Source organism: Neocloeon triangulifer, unplaced genomic scaffold (genome assembly GCF_031216515.1).
Source record: "Neocloeon triangulifer isolate White Clay Creek 2 clone unplaced genomic scaffold, ASM3121651v1 ptg000015l, whole genome shotgun sequence".
NCBI lineage: Eukaryota > Metazoa > Arthropoda > Insecta > Ephemeroptera > Baetidae > Neocloeon > Neocloeon triangulifer.
This window is the reverse complement of record NW_026775557.1, coordinates 3,851,025-3,866,989: the sequence shown is the minus strand read 5'-3', so window position 1 is coordinate 3,866,989 and position 15,965 is coordinate 3,851,025. Positions and strand designations below refer to the sequence as shown.

At 36.0% G+C, this 15,965-nt stretch overlaps 1 protein-coding gene across 4 annotated transcripts in view; it reads right to left on the bottom strand.

Moving 5' to 3' along the window:
• Positions 1-15,965, bottom strand: part of LOC132202425 (pseudouridylate synthase RPUSD2-like) — a 205,461-nt gene that overhangs the window by 65,723 nt on the left and 123,773 nt on the right. For all 4 annotated transcript variants that reach the window (XM_059629335.1, XM_059629336.1, XM_059629338.1 and 1 more), the window contains one exon: positions 5,999-6,124. In XM_059629335.1, the coding sequence (XP_059485318.1) occupies positions 5,999-6,124 (126 nt within the window). The remainder of the gene's footprint in view (positions 1-5,998; positions 6,125-15,965) is intronic.

The following is a 15,965-nucleotide window of genomic DNA, read 5'->3' as shown; positions in this document are numbered from 1 at the left end:
GAGCACAAGTAAATTATTTATTGAGTAAAAAAAGCATTTCTGACATTCCTTGTCAAGCTTATTCACACAATTCTTAATACATAAGCCAATAACATTGTCAAAAAATTCTTTTAACTGAAAGAAATTAAATAAATTTAGCATGAAAATTGAATTGAAGATTGCTAATAGTTGAAAATTTCGTATTATGATAATAAGTAAGTAAATCGGAAAATAATGTGAAACATTTATTAAAAAAATTCTTGAAAAGTAGAAAAAAATTATCTTGAGCTGTGTCATTCAATGTGCTTTAATTTGATTCACATGAAAATCGCATACTCAAGCCCAACAGCGTTTTGGAATTTGCTTGTCGCGAGCAATTACTCCGCTTGGCACTTTTGCCGTTTAATTTCTTCCCTGCTCTGCCTAGCTTTTGTCACGGCACGAATTCAAATTTCGTCAATTTGTCTTGCCTCCTCATCTCGGTTGAGATGATGCGTCAACATCGCCTGTTCGTTCAAATTGCGCTTTCGTCGGTTCATATTAAAAGGCGCCGCCGAAACGCCTTTGCGCCGGCAATTCACAATAGGGTGTTGGCGCTGAAACGCAATAATCGCACACGGTGCTGAATACCAAACACGACGAGACGTGGTTGATCAACTGCGTGCAGCTTACGTCACTGACAATTTGCATGCGAAAGAAAAACTAGCTCAAGTGGCATGGGGTTGAGAAGCACGTTTATTTTGGTACATTTTTTGCAATTAGTTTGCACCAAAGTTTGAATAAATGTTTTAAAGTAAATTTTGAAAGACGGATTTTAAAATTATTTACATAGAGCACTAAAAAACAAGCATGAAATTAAGCAAGCAAAATAACAACAAGGCCCGAGCCGCTTGACAAGCAAAAGTTTGCAAGCTTATATTGAAGCGCGTCATCCCCTTCCTATGGAGATTTCGCTTTAATTTGGTTGCGGGACCAAAGTCCCTGAGTAGCAAAAGTGAGCGGCCAACTTTTCATGTTCGAAAACAAAATACAGGGCCGTGTGGTTGGTGCGGCGTATAGTCTACCTTTAGAAAGTGCGCTCGGTTTCTTATGCAAACAACGCTTTTAAGCCATTTTAATTCGCAAGAAGTTCTTCTGGGACCAAAGGATGCTCAGAACATGTAATGATAATTCTAGCGACCTCTCTCCTCAGCCGCCGACGCGAGAATGAAAAGAGGAAAAAGGAAAAGGCCATGAGTATACCAGACGCACTCTCTCCTTTCTGATTTTCCATAATTTTGCGTTTAAGAGAGAAAGAAAAAGCTGAGAAAAAGAAGAGTCTATATTTACATAAGAATGGAGGCGGCGTAATTACTTGAGTCAAAGGGATGAAAATTGAATACTTTTCGCAAGCTTCACCTAATGTTTAGTTAATAACTGTAGCTTTTATAAGAATAAATGATAAAATTTTAACTTGAAAAAATTTTTCTCTGTGTTCTCAAACAGCAGCAATTAAAAAATTATTAGGAACTACTAGGAAATTTTGAAACGTATTTTTTTAATAAAATTTCAATTTAAGAAATTTTTGATATTTGAATAATGATCCGTTTTATTTGGATTAAAGGCTTTTGTTGGCTAAACAAGTTACCTTTAAGAAGAGCATTGGCAACTGGGGTTTATAACTATTGAAAAACAAAATTAATATTATACATATTTTGCATAAGTCATTTTATTTCATAGAATCTAACAGCCAAAAATTAATTAAGTCACGTTTTTCAACTGCCTCCCATAGTGACCTATTTTTTCTTTTTAAAAATCCCCCTGCCAGTTTATTAAGTTAAACATCAGCACTGTTTCTTTGACTCTGAAATAAAGTGGATTGTGTCGAGTTTAAAGTGGTTCTCTCCTTGGGGCTGAATTCTTTGCGAGCACCGTTACCGATTTCCCAGTGAGTTTGCAAATAATTTATAGCAACAGCGTGCGGCACGGCCTATTTTAATAGATGTGCTACATGATTTTGTACTTTAGAAAAAAAGCCTCTTTCGAGCAGAGAAGTGTGATGGGTTTACTAACTAAATAAGATTGATATAAGAAAGGGAGGGCGCGCGCGACACGGCGAAAACACGCCAGCTATTCCTAAACACCGTCGTTTCGCCTGGCAATAAAATGCAAAGAAAAAAAATAACTCGGCCTCGACCTTTTCTGCAAAAGAAAAACAAAATTTAATGCTATATGTTTTTTGAGACCTTGTTTCGTTGGTCATGTGCCAGTTCGAAGAAAATGCGGCACGTGACGCGCGTAATTTTTGCGAACTGTCGTTTCTGCACCTGGGCCTCTCTCCGCCGGGTTTGCGGTTCCACGTTTGTCCATCCGTTTGTGAATAATTTACGTCCCGGGAGCGAAATTAGGCGTGTGCGGCCGTTCCTCACTCAGTCAGTCGCAACCGAGATGATGAGAGGATGGATGAGGCGTGCGCTTAATTATTAATTCAAGTCACACACGTGCGCGCACGTCGGGTAATAAATGGCCTCGGCATTTGATCTTCATCACCAGATGGGGATCGCATTTTGATTGAGAGGGAAAGAGCGAGACGAGCAAGAAATGATGCTCCTTCCCTCCGAGCACGCCTCCCGGTGCTCTTCCGCCGAGTCAAAATTATTGACTTAAAAGCCTAAAAGGGTGATAAGCAGAGAAGCTACGAAATCTGGATTTTCATTTTATCAATCGATTTTGAGCAAATGAATTATTTTTTAAGTTTTGTTACATTAAATCATTACGTTATTCAATAGTCGGCCATGGTTCAAGAAAATTAATTGTCCATTAAGTATTTTTCCTCTCTTGCATCAATCAAATTTATTTTTTATGAAATTTTTGGGGAAATATATATTTAAATAAAACTATAATTGTACTCTTTCAGATTAAAAATAATTCACATGCATGTAAAATAAATTTAAATAAATATATTTAATATAAAAAAATAATGTTAAATAATTAATTGCTATATAGCAATAATAATAATAATAATAATAATTTTCTTACCTTTGTAAGAAATTTAGTTAAAATTTTCCATTTTGCTCTTTGATATATTCGTTTTTGTAGCCTTGTTTGGCCATTAGGTAAAATTACATTTGCCATTAGCAACGGTTGCGGCTAGATTTTCACTTAAATCCTGATAGGTAGACGCCTTTAATGCATTTAGCCGCATTTAGTGCCACCTGCGTGAGAGTTCGGGCGAAGGGAAAGCAACTCGGAATGCGATTTCGCAGTGCCATGAATCTCCGCAAATGGAGTCCCGAGTGCAGTTTCGTAGCAAACTGCCTGCTCCGCCTTTTTGTGGCGCACAAGTCTTAATCTACTCAGCAGGCAGAGCGGCAAAAGTAGTACTTGTCCTTATTACTCTGCCACCCACACGCTCGGGAAACTTTCTTCCTTTTCACTCAGACTTTCTTTTTTCTTCCCCTCTTTCTTTTCCAACGTGTTTCGTCCGAGCACAGGTACTCTGGCCATTGCGAAAACACACCTTTCCGGCCCAAAAAGCTTTAAATCTATAGGAATTGGACAATTTTCGCTTCAAAGGAGCACGTCGAGTGCTTTTTCCTGTTTGCAGGCGGCGTCGTTGCGGCTTTCCCAGGATATTTATAGTTTTACTTCCCCGCGTCTAATATGATTTCGTCCGGAAAAATGGAAGTTGCAACGTACTGCCTGCCCTAGCTGCACCGCCGGAGCTCACGCTCGGCCGAGCGACATATTTATGTTTGGAATTTACTGCCTGCCAATACTCCAACAGGTTAATGCCGTATATTATGTTTTGCTGCACCTGTTCCCGCAGAAAATGGGACGCTCTCTTGCAGCCACGATTTGATGGTTTCCCGGGAGAGCTGAGCAGAAATTCTGAAGAAATCTGGGAAAATTAGTGCTCCTTTCCAACGTTTACTCTCTAAATAATGCACTTGTTACTTTTCCAAATTCATCTAAATAATACGAAAAGTGTTGAAATTTTTAATTCATATTTATTTATTTTAAACAGTTGAAAAACTCAATATTTTGAGTTAATATTTTATATGAGTAAATATGATATTGTTCGTAATTATTGACGTATGAAATCAATATTTTGACTGACCTATTTTGCTGATTCAATTTTATGCAAAAGTTGAAGTTCTTTGTCATACTGTACTGATTTTAGCATTATTGTTTATTTTCTAGCTGCCTCTCTCATTTGTGAAGAGTGTAAGCCGATTAAATATTTAATAAGCTTATGGAAATGTAAAAATGGGAGAAATATTTCTTCTCTACAGCTATTAATAACGCTTGTTGGCATTTTAAAAATTGGTTTCAAAAGCCAAATGGGAATCCCTCATTAATTAATTGTGAAATTAATTTTAACGATGGGATTTTCTTAAATAAACGGATTTATCTGATTTAAATTAAAATCACGTTTTTCAATACCAGATTTCTCAACGTGATTTGAACAGGAAAATGAATATTTGAAGGTCTGAAAAATAATTCTAGTCCTTACGCCAACCAAAAGCTTAGAAAATTCACGACCATACAAACATAAATATTATAATAAATTAAAAGTTTGTTACTTTTGTTTATTTTTTTTTAAATGACTACAATTTTAGATTTCAGAAATAGATTGAAATTTGAGTCAAGGGGTGGTATTATTTTAATACAATTTTATTCGGAGCGGATCATTGATTGAAAAGGAATATTTCGTCTGATCCTATTGCTCGACTTACATGTACGTCTGACAAAAGGAGCAAAGTTTACATTTTCCGCACCGAGCAATCAAGTAATGCAGTGTACGACCGTGGATCTGCTACGTACACAACCAACTGCCACTGTGTAACGAACCCGTGTCTTTATCTTTGCCTCTAAAAGGCTCAACAAGAGCAAAAAAGAGCCGCAAATCCCGACGGGTGCATCGAGGAGCCTTTGTAGGGCGGCGTCGGCGGTGCAGCCAAGTGATTGGCCCTAATAAAGAGCTCCGACGCGGCGTCGGCTGCTTATTCAGCCCAACATGCACAAAGCCTAATGCAGGCTGTCACACGCGGGGGCTGATGTGCAATCAAGAGCGAGCGAACCGAGTGTGTGGCTGGCTTCCTTAATTGCATTCTCATAACGCAATCTAGACATGACTCGTGTTTATCTCTCGGGAAACTTTTCGCGTGCACCATATTTTGTAATTACAATGGAAATTGATTTGCATTTGCAGGGGTGCAAAGTACTTTTCAGCAAACTTCTCGCCGTCAGGAACTATTTTAAAGGGCGCGCGTGTGCGAAATGATAATTCGGTGTGGCGATTTATGCCGCTCATTTGCTCGTTACGGGGGCCGTAAAATTCTTTTTCGGAGTTGTTAATACCGAGACTGGAAACGTGTTTACACCAGTTAATGGCCGTGGGGGTGCAGAAAGAGCGGGGAAATTAGGGTGGGCTTTTGTGCCAGCGCTTATTTCTGAAATTTATGCTGCAACTTATAACAAAAAAAGGTACTGAATTTTAAAAAGCGGCACCTTTAAGTGCTTCTAAAATTTATCTTGGTTTTGTTATTCTACGTCATTTTGAAATTAATTTTCATAATAAATTAAAATAATGTAAAACAATCTTTCAAAGATGATAAAAATCAAGCTATTGTTGGTCACTCTTTGCGTACAATAATTGATAGGGGTTGTAAATGTTAAATTATGTTAATTTATTTCTAAATAAATATGAGAATATGACCATGCAGTAATAATTAAACATTATTCACATGATCTACATGCTTAAATAAAATGCTACAATATGGATTATATTCGTATTAAATTAAAATATTAAGTAAAGAAATATAAAAATAATTTAAATAATGGTTTTTCAATGTGATGCTTTTTTTAATATTAATAAATAACAAAATATTTATTTACAATCCTCTTGAATTTTCCAGGGATTTATTTCGCCTTACAAGCATATGTGATAAATTTTTGCTTTCCGACCCCTTGATTTTGCGCCTAAAAATGACCGCACCCCATCCCTATTATGAATCTTAATAAGCGGGACACCTACCTTTTTGAGGTCACTGCTGGTGTCCTCCTCGGCCTTTCGCTTCTCGCAGGCGGGCGACGCGAGTCCCGGCGATCCCTCGGCCGAACCTGGACTTCCTGCGGCCACCAACGCCACGCCCCCTTGCTCCTGCAACAAACGAGACGTCGAGTCAGTTAATTTACGATCGGAACAGCGGGAAACAGGGCTAATCATATTTCTTCCACCTGGGATTAGTTGCGTTTTGCGTCCACTTGGAATTGGGATTTATAGTTTGCGAGGCAAACAGGGGCCAAAGAGCCTAACGCTGTTTGAGCCACGCAAATGAATACCGCCGTGTTAATTATTCACGCAGCCCATCTCCTAATGCACTCATTGTTTATATATATATTTTTCAAATTGATTTAATTTCTGAATAAATTGCAGAAAAAGAAAATTCAGTGTTGATGCCAAATAATTTTTTTTTAAATTGCAAAAAAATATAATTTTTTAATAGGGACAAATTCTTTGTAAATGATAGTTTTTCTCTGCACTAAGGATAATATTTTTATAAAATAATAAAATTAACTATTTAATTAAAATTTAGAATTTTTTTCAATTTTTTTATAATATATAAATTTCAAAATTCTGGTTTCAGTCTTAAAAAACTATTACTAATTTTATCTCTCACAAACACAATATCAATTATCTGCACTTCTCAGCATATTAAAATGAAGCATCCAATAAAAGCGTCTGTCGAACTTCCCCTGCTCAATTTTCCCGCAGCGGAAATTAGAAATATGAATCCAAAGGCGAACGGATGCGTGGTGCGGGAAAAAAATCAGCGGAGCGTTGAGAATGTATGGTGGATACGAAAACGTGTGGAGCGACGCAACGGCCGATAAAAAGCAGCCTCAAATCGGGCGAGCCCAGCGGCTCGTGAAATATTACCATGTGATGCGAGCGGCTGAATCAATTTAATGAATGGTAATAAAATAATTCCCGTGATTCAACAACGCGGAGCAGAAGGTACGATTTCTTTTTTGCAAAGGGCGCTCGATGCGGCGCGGCGGCGGTGGATTTGCCAAGGGTTGAATTCAGCGATGTGTGCGCAGACTTCCGAACTCGCTCGTTAATGACGAGCTCTGAATATGAACGTTCAAATCTAAAGAAGTAAATCAATTTTCTTATAAATTTAATTTTTTAAATTTTAAAAGAACTGGTGGGAGGAGGAGGAGGAGAAAATTATCTGTCTTAGCAAATTCAATATTAAGTGAACATTTCCAAGTACAAATTTAAAAAAGATTTTTTTTGTAATTAGATTAAATAAAATATATTTATTATTTGCTTGTTTATAATTGAATTTGATAAAATAATAATTTTTTGCATTTAAATTATCCCTCAATTTATTTAAAATTATTTCCTTCTTACATCACTGAATTTTAAAAATTTGTGTTTATAAAACGTCTTGATTGCATATTCAAAATTACCAAATTGCACCCCTGTGAATAATTTTCAACCCCGATGCAATAAAATCAGTACTCGGCAAGGAAATGGCGGACCGGATTGTTCAGGCCGGACCTCGGCTCTTCGCGTAATTTACTCCGAAGGAGTTCTCTCGCTCTCCAGTGGGCCAAACTTTGTAGCCGAGTATAATACGCCAGGCGCCCACAGAGTGTGAGGCAACCTAGCAAGACGAAGAGGCGCACCGGCGTTAATGCACGTAATGAAAAGCGGCGAACGAGAGCTCCGTAGCAAGTTTAACGGAAACTGATTTAGTTGGATAAGAGAGATAGATGATTTACGCAAAAAGCAAACTTTGCCTCGTTAATTAATCTTGAAAACTTCCTACTCTGCATGCAGGCTTGTGTTATTATTAATGAGGAGGAAATACCGCACAAAGAGAGAATAACTTTGGAGAAAATTTTATTATATTTAAAAAAAATTAAATTTATTAGAAAATTTGATATTATTTCAATAATTAAAAAATAAATTTGATTGAAATAGCAAAATATTATCAGAAAATAAAATAATAAAAGATGGTGTTTTAAAGCGGTACTTTTTCACGTCAGATACAATTATTTCGCCACATTACAATTGAAATTGCCTTGCTTTGAATTCGGTGTTCAGAGTCAGCATTAGCAATACAGGCAGGATAACAAAATTAGCAAGAGAGACTTGCGTCAGGGATTTGGCAACACCTGCACTTCGCATGCAAATGAAGCTTAGCCTGGGGGCACATCACCCACACTTCACCGCCCTTAGACGTCTGAGAGCATAATTAGCTCCGTCTTGATCGTATGGAGTGGTGTTAATAATAATATTAGCAATCTCGTGTCGGTGCATAATGCACTGGTCGCCATTTATCAGGTCGCGAGCGTTGATGAATTTATTTGCGAGTGTGTCCGTCGCCCGCGAATGCTCTTTAACTCACTGCAATGCGACATAAATGACACGTTCGTCGCGTCCGGCCGTGTGTAGGTCACGCGGACACGTGCGCTCACGTCGCTCGTAAAACGTTGGAAAAAAAATAGCAACATCGCGCTTGCATGACGTGCTTCAAAGTTCAAACAAGTCCATTCCATTTAGCCTAATGCAATTTTGATAAAGGTGCTTTTACACATGGCATTCAGTCATAAATTTTTAATTAAGTTAATATAATATTTCCACCATCACTTTGTTAATTCTGAAGAGTACAAATATGAAAAAATATTATTAATTTTTTGTTTCAAAGTCTTTTGGTTAATATTCGTGACGTAATTGAAAAGTTAAGAAACTTTCTTTGAAATTGTGAAAAATGGCCTCTCCCTTGCAAATAAGTTGCCTAAAGAAAACCCAACAAACTAAATGTGAAACGGCTGTTTGGTATTTTATTTTATATGCAGGCGAAAAAAGTCCTTCCAAAACTACACCTGTATTTGCTGCTAAAAGTACAGACAATTGGTGTCGCCTTCACCTAGCTACAAGCTGACGCACACTTGCGCTCACACGCGTGTACAAACAAATGACAAACGGTGCGCACGAATGCGAACAATCGACTGCTAATTTGCTGCAGGCTTGTGCGAAATTTCTTCCTCTATTTTTTTTTTTTAATTGTTTATCCCTCTTGTTGAGAGGTCGTTGAATAGCAAACTATAATGCATGCGAGAAGAATTGACTGATTGCACCGGCAACGTCCTTGTACTGACGAGTATATAAAACTACAATGAAGGTTGATTCACAAAGTTTGTTAGTCAAATGGAAAGTGACATCTATCCCATATATATGTACTTTGAATTGAGATCAATCTTTTTTTGCCTTTTTTCTGGCAATGTTTTGTACTCTAAAGAAATTTTAATAAATATTTACTGTGTTGATTATGGTAAATTAATTTGTTTCTTTATTGTTGTTGTTTTCTGTTTAGCTGTTTTCAATATATTATGGTGGTACATGGTGGTATTGCTGTTCTGAGAAACTTTTAGAAGGAGAGAAAATACACAGTTCAATGTCAACATTGAACAAACAAATAGAACATTTGTTTTGAAACAAGCGTGATGTGTAATTATTGTAATTGATTACGTTTTTGCCTCAAATATTAAACAAATTGTACAGAGATCCTTTGCAACTTGTGGAACTTTCGAATTCATTTTTAATGTGTTTTTCACAAATTTTAATTTTCAGAAAGTAATCAGAGGCTAAGTAAAGATTTCGTACTTTTTTATGATAATTAAATATTTATAAAAAAGTTAGGATAACAATAAAGAAAATCTTTTAATTACATTATACGTTTAAAAAAAGATTTTCTTGATTGAAAATTGTGCATCGAAGGTTTGGCAATTGATAAATTCCCACAAGTGCACAACTCAGACTAAGAATCCTATTTGTAATGCATGATGTTTTGTAAATGTGTAGATTAGATTTGGATTTATACAGACTTTGTACAAACTGCGATGATGCAGATCCGTGTCAATCGTTTTTACGATTCTCAGCATTAGGTATTTTATTAAAATGTTAGGTGAATTGAAATTTCACTTTATTTAGCATTTAGCTATTAAAATTAATTCAAATACATGTATCAATTAACAACTTCCGCCGATCTGACCTTTTTTATGAAAATCTTTTCCACATGCATTTGGAAACGTGTTTTGCTTTAAATAAATTAAATATACTTAAATTGCCTAATTCAAATATAAATATAGCAAAACATAAATGTTTAAATAATATTTTTATTCATTAAATAGATTAATTATAATTTAATTAAATAAATGAAAATAATATTAAAATATTTCAATATTATATTTTGCTGCTTTTGTTGTTTTTAATTTTGAAAAATAAAAAAAATGTATATTATAAGCATAAAAATGTTGTTTACAAACAATACAAATTCTTAACTGTTCTTAACATACGAGCATTTTCTAAATAAGAATTTTTTCATAATGAAGCGGTTTCAATATTATATTATTTTCTTGATTGAAATAAATAAACAAAATAAGAATGAAAATGGTTAAATCTGCATACAACTGGTGTTCAAGCGATCACAGAATTCCGGTGGGAACTAAAAAAGGAACGTCAGATACATTGAATTAATAAAATTCAATTGATAGGAAAGAGTTCTTTCAATTTATGAATGCATTGTGATATTGTTTTTTTCTCTCTTATCATGTACTATGTTGCAAATGGGGCGCGTCGCATTGAGTAATTCCATCGTGGCGACGTCTCATAAGTCAATAAAGAATAATAATAATAATAATTAATTCTCTTGTGTAATTTATTGCATTTCATAATTTAATCATTTGCTCATCCGCAGCTTCAAAATTTTATTTATACTGCTTCAATATTTTCAGTCGTTTGCAACAAACAAGTGTTTACCTAGCCCAAGAGCTTCGTCATCATCTTAAGCTCAGGGTTTCCTTAATGGGTGAGTGAGCAGCTCATTGTTTGCGTTTAAATTCAAATGCCCTGACAGACAGCAACTCATGCGCTATCATAATCTATGCGCTCCGGAGCTGAGTTTGTTGTTTCACCCTGCGTGTTTGAGTTTGCCCCAAACTCGTTCGGGTGTTGACTGAACGCAATGGCGGCGCCGTCACGGAAATGGTGAGCCCTAATTTGCGCTGGCGATTGATGCGCAACTTGATACGTTGGAGGATCCTTAACTTTAATTACGCGATGAGAACGGGGGAAAAAATGTCGGCAAATAAGCCACTTTCAGCAAGCTTGGGTTTTATGAACGAGCTTGTTATGAGATACTTGACGCTCCGCTTATAAAACATGACTATTTTTATCCACGAAAAAAACCCTCCTATTTCTGATATTTTGATCAAAATTTTTAACAAAAAAATCAATCATTAAAATTTAATTTCAAAAGAAGAAAAGGCAATAATGATCTCAAAACTAATTATTGATTAATAAAGTTTCATATTTTGAATAAAAAAGGAGAAAGTTTGACAATTTTTTGTTATTTTTATTTTTGTGATTTTATTAGAATTTACTTTAAAATATTTATAATTTACATAAAAAGAATGATTAAATATCCCAATTCTCCTAAAAAAAAATTGAAAAAAATAAATAAATGAAGGTGTTATAAGTTACAAATTTAATGGAAAGAACGGACTTTGTAAAAAATCTTAAATAGGTTTTTTAATGTTCAGCAATAAAATAATGGAGTCGGAACAGACTTTAAAAGAAGCTTTTTATGATGTAAATTCCAGAAAACAGAAACGCATTTTCACTTTGTGCCATGAGTCAAAGCACTCGCCAAGTATTTTTATTGTTATGCTAAAATACTTTTTCTCGGCGTTTGAAACGATTCTATTTTCAGTTTAATGCCCCTCGCGTCATAAAAAATTCCATCAGAGGCACTTACTTTTCCAACATCGCCTGCAGAAGTGTCATATTTAATTCCATTCTTGACCTGGCGGCGCGAACTGCCGCTTCTGGCACTGACTATAAACCCATTTGAAAATCGGCGAGATGACAAATGTCCCTTTGTGAAAAATCGACAAAGGCGAAAAATGTGCCGTCCTCATCACTCGGGCAATCTCTTTCCGCGAGTGGCGTTCAAATGAATCGCTCGACGTGCACAAAAGACACTAGAGCGAGGCGTGGCGGCGGCGGCCGATTCTGCAACAACAGCGATAATGACCGTCGACACAGATCGTCCGTAATGCGGCGGAGAAGAATGGCCCCATAAAAATGTGCATCACAATGAGAGCGAGCGGCCCGAGGCGGAGACCGTCGATTGCTTCTTCCTCGAGGGGGCCTTTCTTTCCTGGAAGGCAGTCAAAAACGAGCAATGGCAGGAGGGCTGGTGCGGAGAGGACATGTTTTCCCGAAAAAAGGTTGGGCTGATAAATGCGAGCGATTCCAAAAAGTGCCAAAATGCTTTCGGAGCATAGCGGAATCATCAGTTTGAATTGTAGAATACAAAAGAGCAGTGAATCAAGATTTCTAAAAAAAAATATTTTAATTGAAATAAAAAATTTCAACAAAAAGTACAAATTTTGAGAAAAATATTTCATTCATAATTAAATACAAAGAAAAAACTTAGAAATAAAAAGATCGGGTTTTTTCCTCGTTGCAGAAATTGATTTTTATTCAAAAAACAAATGGCGTCCAGTTTCAGTCACGATCTGCGACCCTATTTCATGATCAAGAAAAATACAAAAAATCAGCAAAATTGAAAAAAAGAAAAACACCATATTTGAACATAAAAATAATTAAAACTAGCAAATTTAAACAAATTCAATTACCAACCTAATTTGAATTAGTTAGTTTTAAGACTTTAATTTTTATGCTGATTTCTTTGTATTTTCCTTGCTCATAAAATAGGTTAAAAGACCGTGACTGAAACTGGTAGAGCCATTTGTTTTTGAATAAAAGACAATTTCTGCAACGAGGAAAATGCCAGATCTCTTCATTTCCATGATCATCTCAAGAGTCAACTTCTTCGGAGAAAAACTTATTATTCTTCATGATCAGTTCAATTAATAGAATTTTCTCATATTATCTTTCAAAATATCCCTTCGCCATGATAAGTAATTTGTTTATTTAAATTGAAATTGAATTTACCGAAATGCAATTGAAAAATTAACTCTGCAAGCTAAAATTTACTGAGATATTGATATATTTCAATAGAAAAGTTCAAGTTCCATATTTGATTTTTAGCTTGAGCGTCCCAAATTTTTTTATAAATTTAATTTGTTTAAACTATTGAATAATTGTGATTGTGTAAATATTTTTTGTCTCCCTTTTAAAAATTACAATAAAGGAAAATGTTGAACTAGTCAAGCGTATTATCAACCATCTCCGATTTTGCATAGCTCAAATTTTTGTCCTCCAATTCCCATCCTTTCATGCGCTGTCATGTGCAAATCAACTGCAAAAAGAAGTTACTTTCCCCTTGCGCTAGACAAAGCGAGAAGAATATTATTTAAAATTCAATATCCGGTGGGCGAGAATATCCTGGTGTGTGTCTCTCCTTCTTCTCTTTATGCGAACGCGAGCAAGCATGCATTTGTATGTGGAGTGAGTTTGCAGTATATGTGCGAGCTTGTATGTGTCGGAGGAAGGGCGAAAACTCTCCGTTCCATATCCGCACACCACTCTCTCCACTACTTGCTCTCGCGTTTGTATTATATTTGCTCGCTGGGGAAATGTGACGAGCTGCAGTGCACACGCAAAAAGCAGTTAGTTGCCAGAGTAAACAAACAGCGGCGCCGGTGCTCCTTGACATGCATTTGATCGTCCTCTTAGCAATTTGAATATCACCCGAAAAAGGGATAAATTTCATGTCAAGTTTCGGAGAAAAATAATGCTCAACTGTGCGAAATGGAAAATTTGCATGCATATTCAAAACATGTCTTTACTTCACTCCCGGGAAAAGGACGGTGAAATTCTTTTCTCTTGAAAAAGATTTCAAAAAAGGGGTATCAAATTTAAAACAATCCGACTCTTGGATTAATTAAAGCAGAGCACGGAGAGAGAGAGAAAAGCGGCCGCGGGCTATTCAGATTTAGTTTCAGCAGAATAAATTTAATGGAATTATCTCACCCGAAAGTTTAGAGTTACTTTTGCAATTGTGTCGAGTTTCACGGCGATGTTTTGGCAGGCGGGTTGCTCTGATGATTATTAATCAGGAACGCCGGAAGGTCTATCAAAAGGCGCTCTTTCTTTTGCTCGCTACTTTTGTTCCAATCGATAAGTCGTATCTGCACATAAATAGCATATCTCTGAGCCCGATGCAGATAAAGCCGGCTGGATTTATTCACTCGGCATGTGAAGACAGGCAGTTCGCCCTCAGTACTTTGTGTTCGGTATGACCTACATGCAAAGCATTATCACAGCGATTCGACCGTGTTGGCGAACATGCTCTTTGCTATCTTTTGTTTCATCTCAAATGCTGACGATGATTGTGCATTGACGGTTTTTCAATTAATATTCCCACAAGCAATATTTAGACAAAGAATCCTATTTTTGTATGCATAATGGGTCGTAATTGTGAAGAAGTTATTCGGAATTTATATAAACTAGCTGTGATGACGCAGGATGAATATATAAATGAGTTTTACGATTCTCAGTCATTTGCTATTTTAATACATCATGATTCATGATTAGTAAAATAAATTAATCATAACATTACAGAAAATTAAATTATTTTGCATTTTATTTTTGCAGTATTACATAATTATATTATTCAACGCTTGAGCTCTTTGATCTTCAGGGATTAAGATCTACCTTGATCTAAGTTCTTTGTAGCATCAACAAACTTAAATATACTCAAAAGTTTGCAAAATTATAACAAAAAAACATAGCTACTAAAATAGCATTTCAATTCATTGAATTGTTTAAATAAATTTAATATAAAATAATATTATATTAAAATATATTGTTATTATATTGGATTTATATGTGTTATTTACGGTAAATTCCAAAAGATATTGAATTAGTATTATAAATACAATTTTTTGTTTAAAAGTAACATAATACTTGGAATTCAATTATTCTAAAAAAATTGACTTATTATGCCTTTCCTTCTATTTTAACATTTAATGCTGAGATGTACGTTAAAAGCACGAATTATAAGCAAAAACAAAATTATGAACGAGAATAGAGCCCGTTTACTTCACTTACATGATCATCTGCTTGAGTTCCAATTGCTCTATCAAATTCCTACTATCCTAATATTATCACGATACAAAAGCTCACTACAAGGACCATAAAGCCTCACTTGCAACTTTGATGTTTTGGCACATTCAGCTGATTTATATCCCCTATAAATAAATTTTGAAACACCACCAAAAAAGTTTTCAGATGGAAGCTCAATCCGGTTCGAAAAAGTTGAATGGAGCCACGATTGAGTGAGAGAATTCACCGTTTTGCCTGGAATTGTATTATAATTTACGATCACACGTTCTCTTCTCAGCCCGCATTATGCAACCCGCTCGGCAAATGCAGACGGCAAATTGCACAAGTTGGACTCTCCAGGGGCCATGTGAGTGTGTTTGTGCGGGGGTTGGGGTGCGGCGAGAGGGAAAGTTTGCTCGCTCGGCTGACCAAGTTGGCCGTGAATTTTGAAACTTTTAACTTTTGCGCCTTTCCGCTGCGCCACCAGCCTGCTGATGATGAGATCATCGTGGTCGCTGCAGCTTTTTGTATACTGCCTTTTTATTGATTCGCTCTTTTCGCTGTGTCTGCCGCTCGCGCGGCACACGAGCGGTCGGTTTTTCATTAGCCCGGCTGCGAAATTAGGCCCTTTATTGGGTTTGATGACAATGGGATTTGACTGCATTGTCAGAACGAGCGCCGAAAGCGTCGGTTTTGTTTCGTCACGTGCAACGACAAATGGGATGAAAATGGTCGGAATGATGAAATTTGCAGATGGCTCTTTGAGCAAACATGGAAGTAATGCACAATTTAAAAATTGAAAATCAGAACTGAAATTCGTATTTAACTGGGCAATAGGAAATTGGAAATTCCAAAATTGTAACAAAAAAAAGCTTGATTGGATTGTAGAAAAAAATTGGTGTTTATT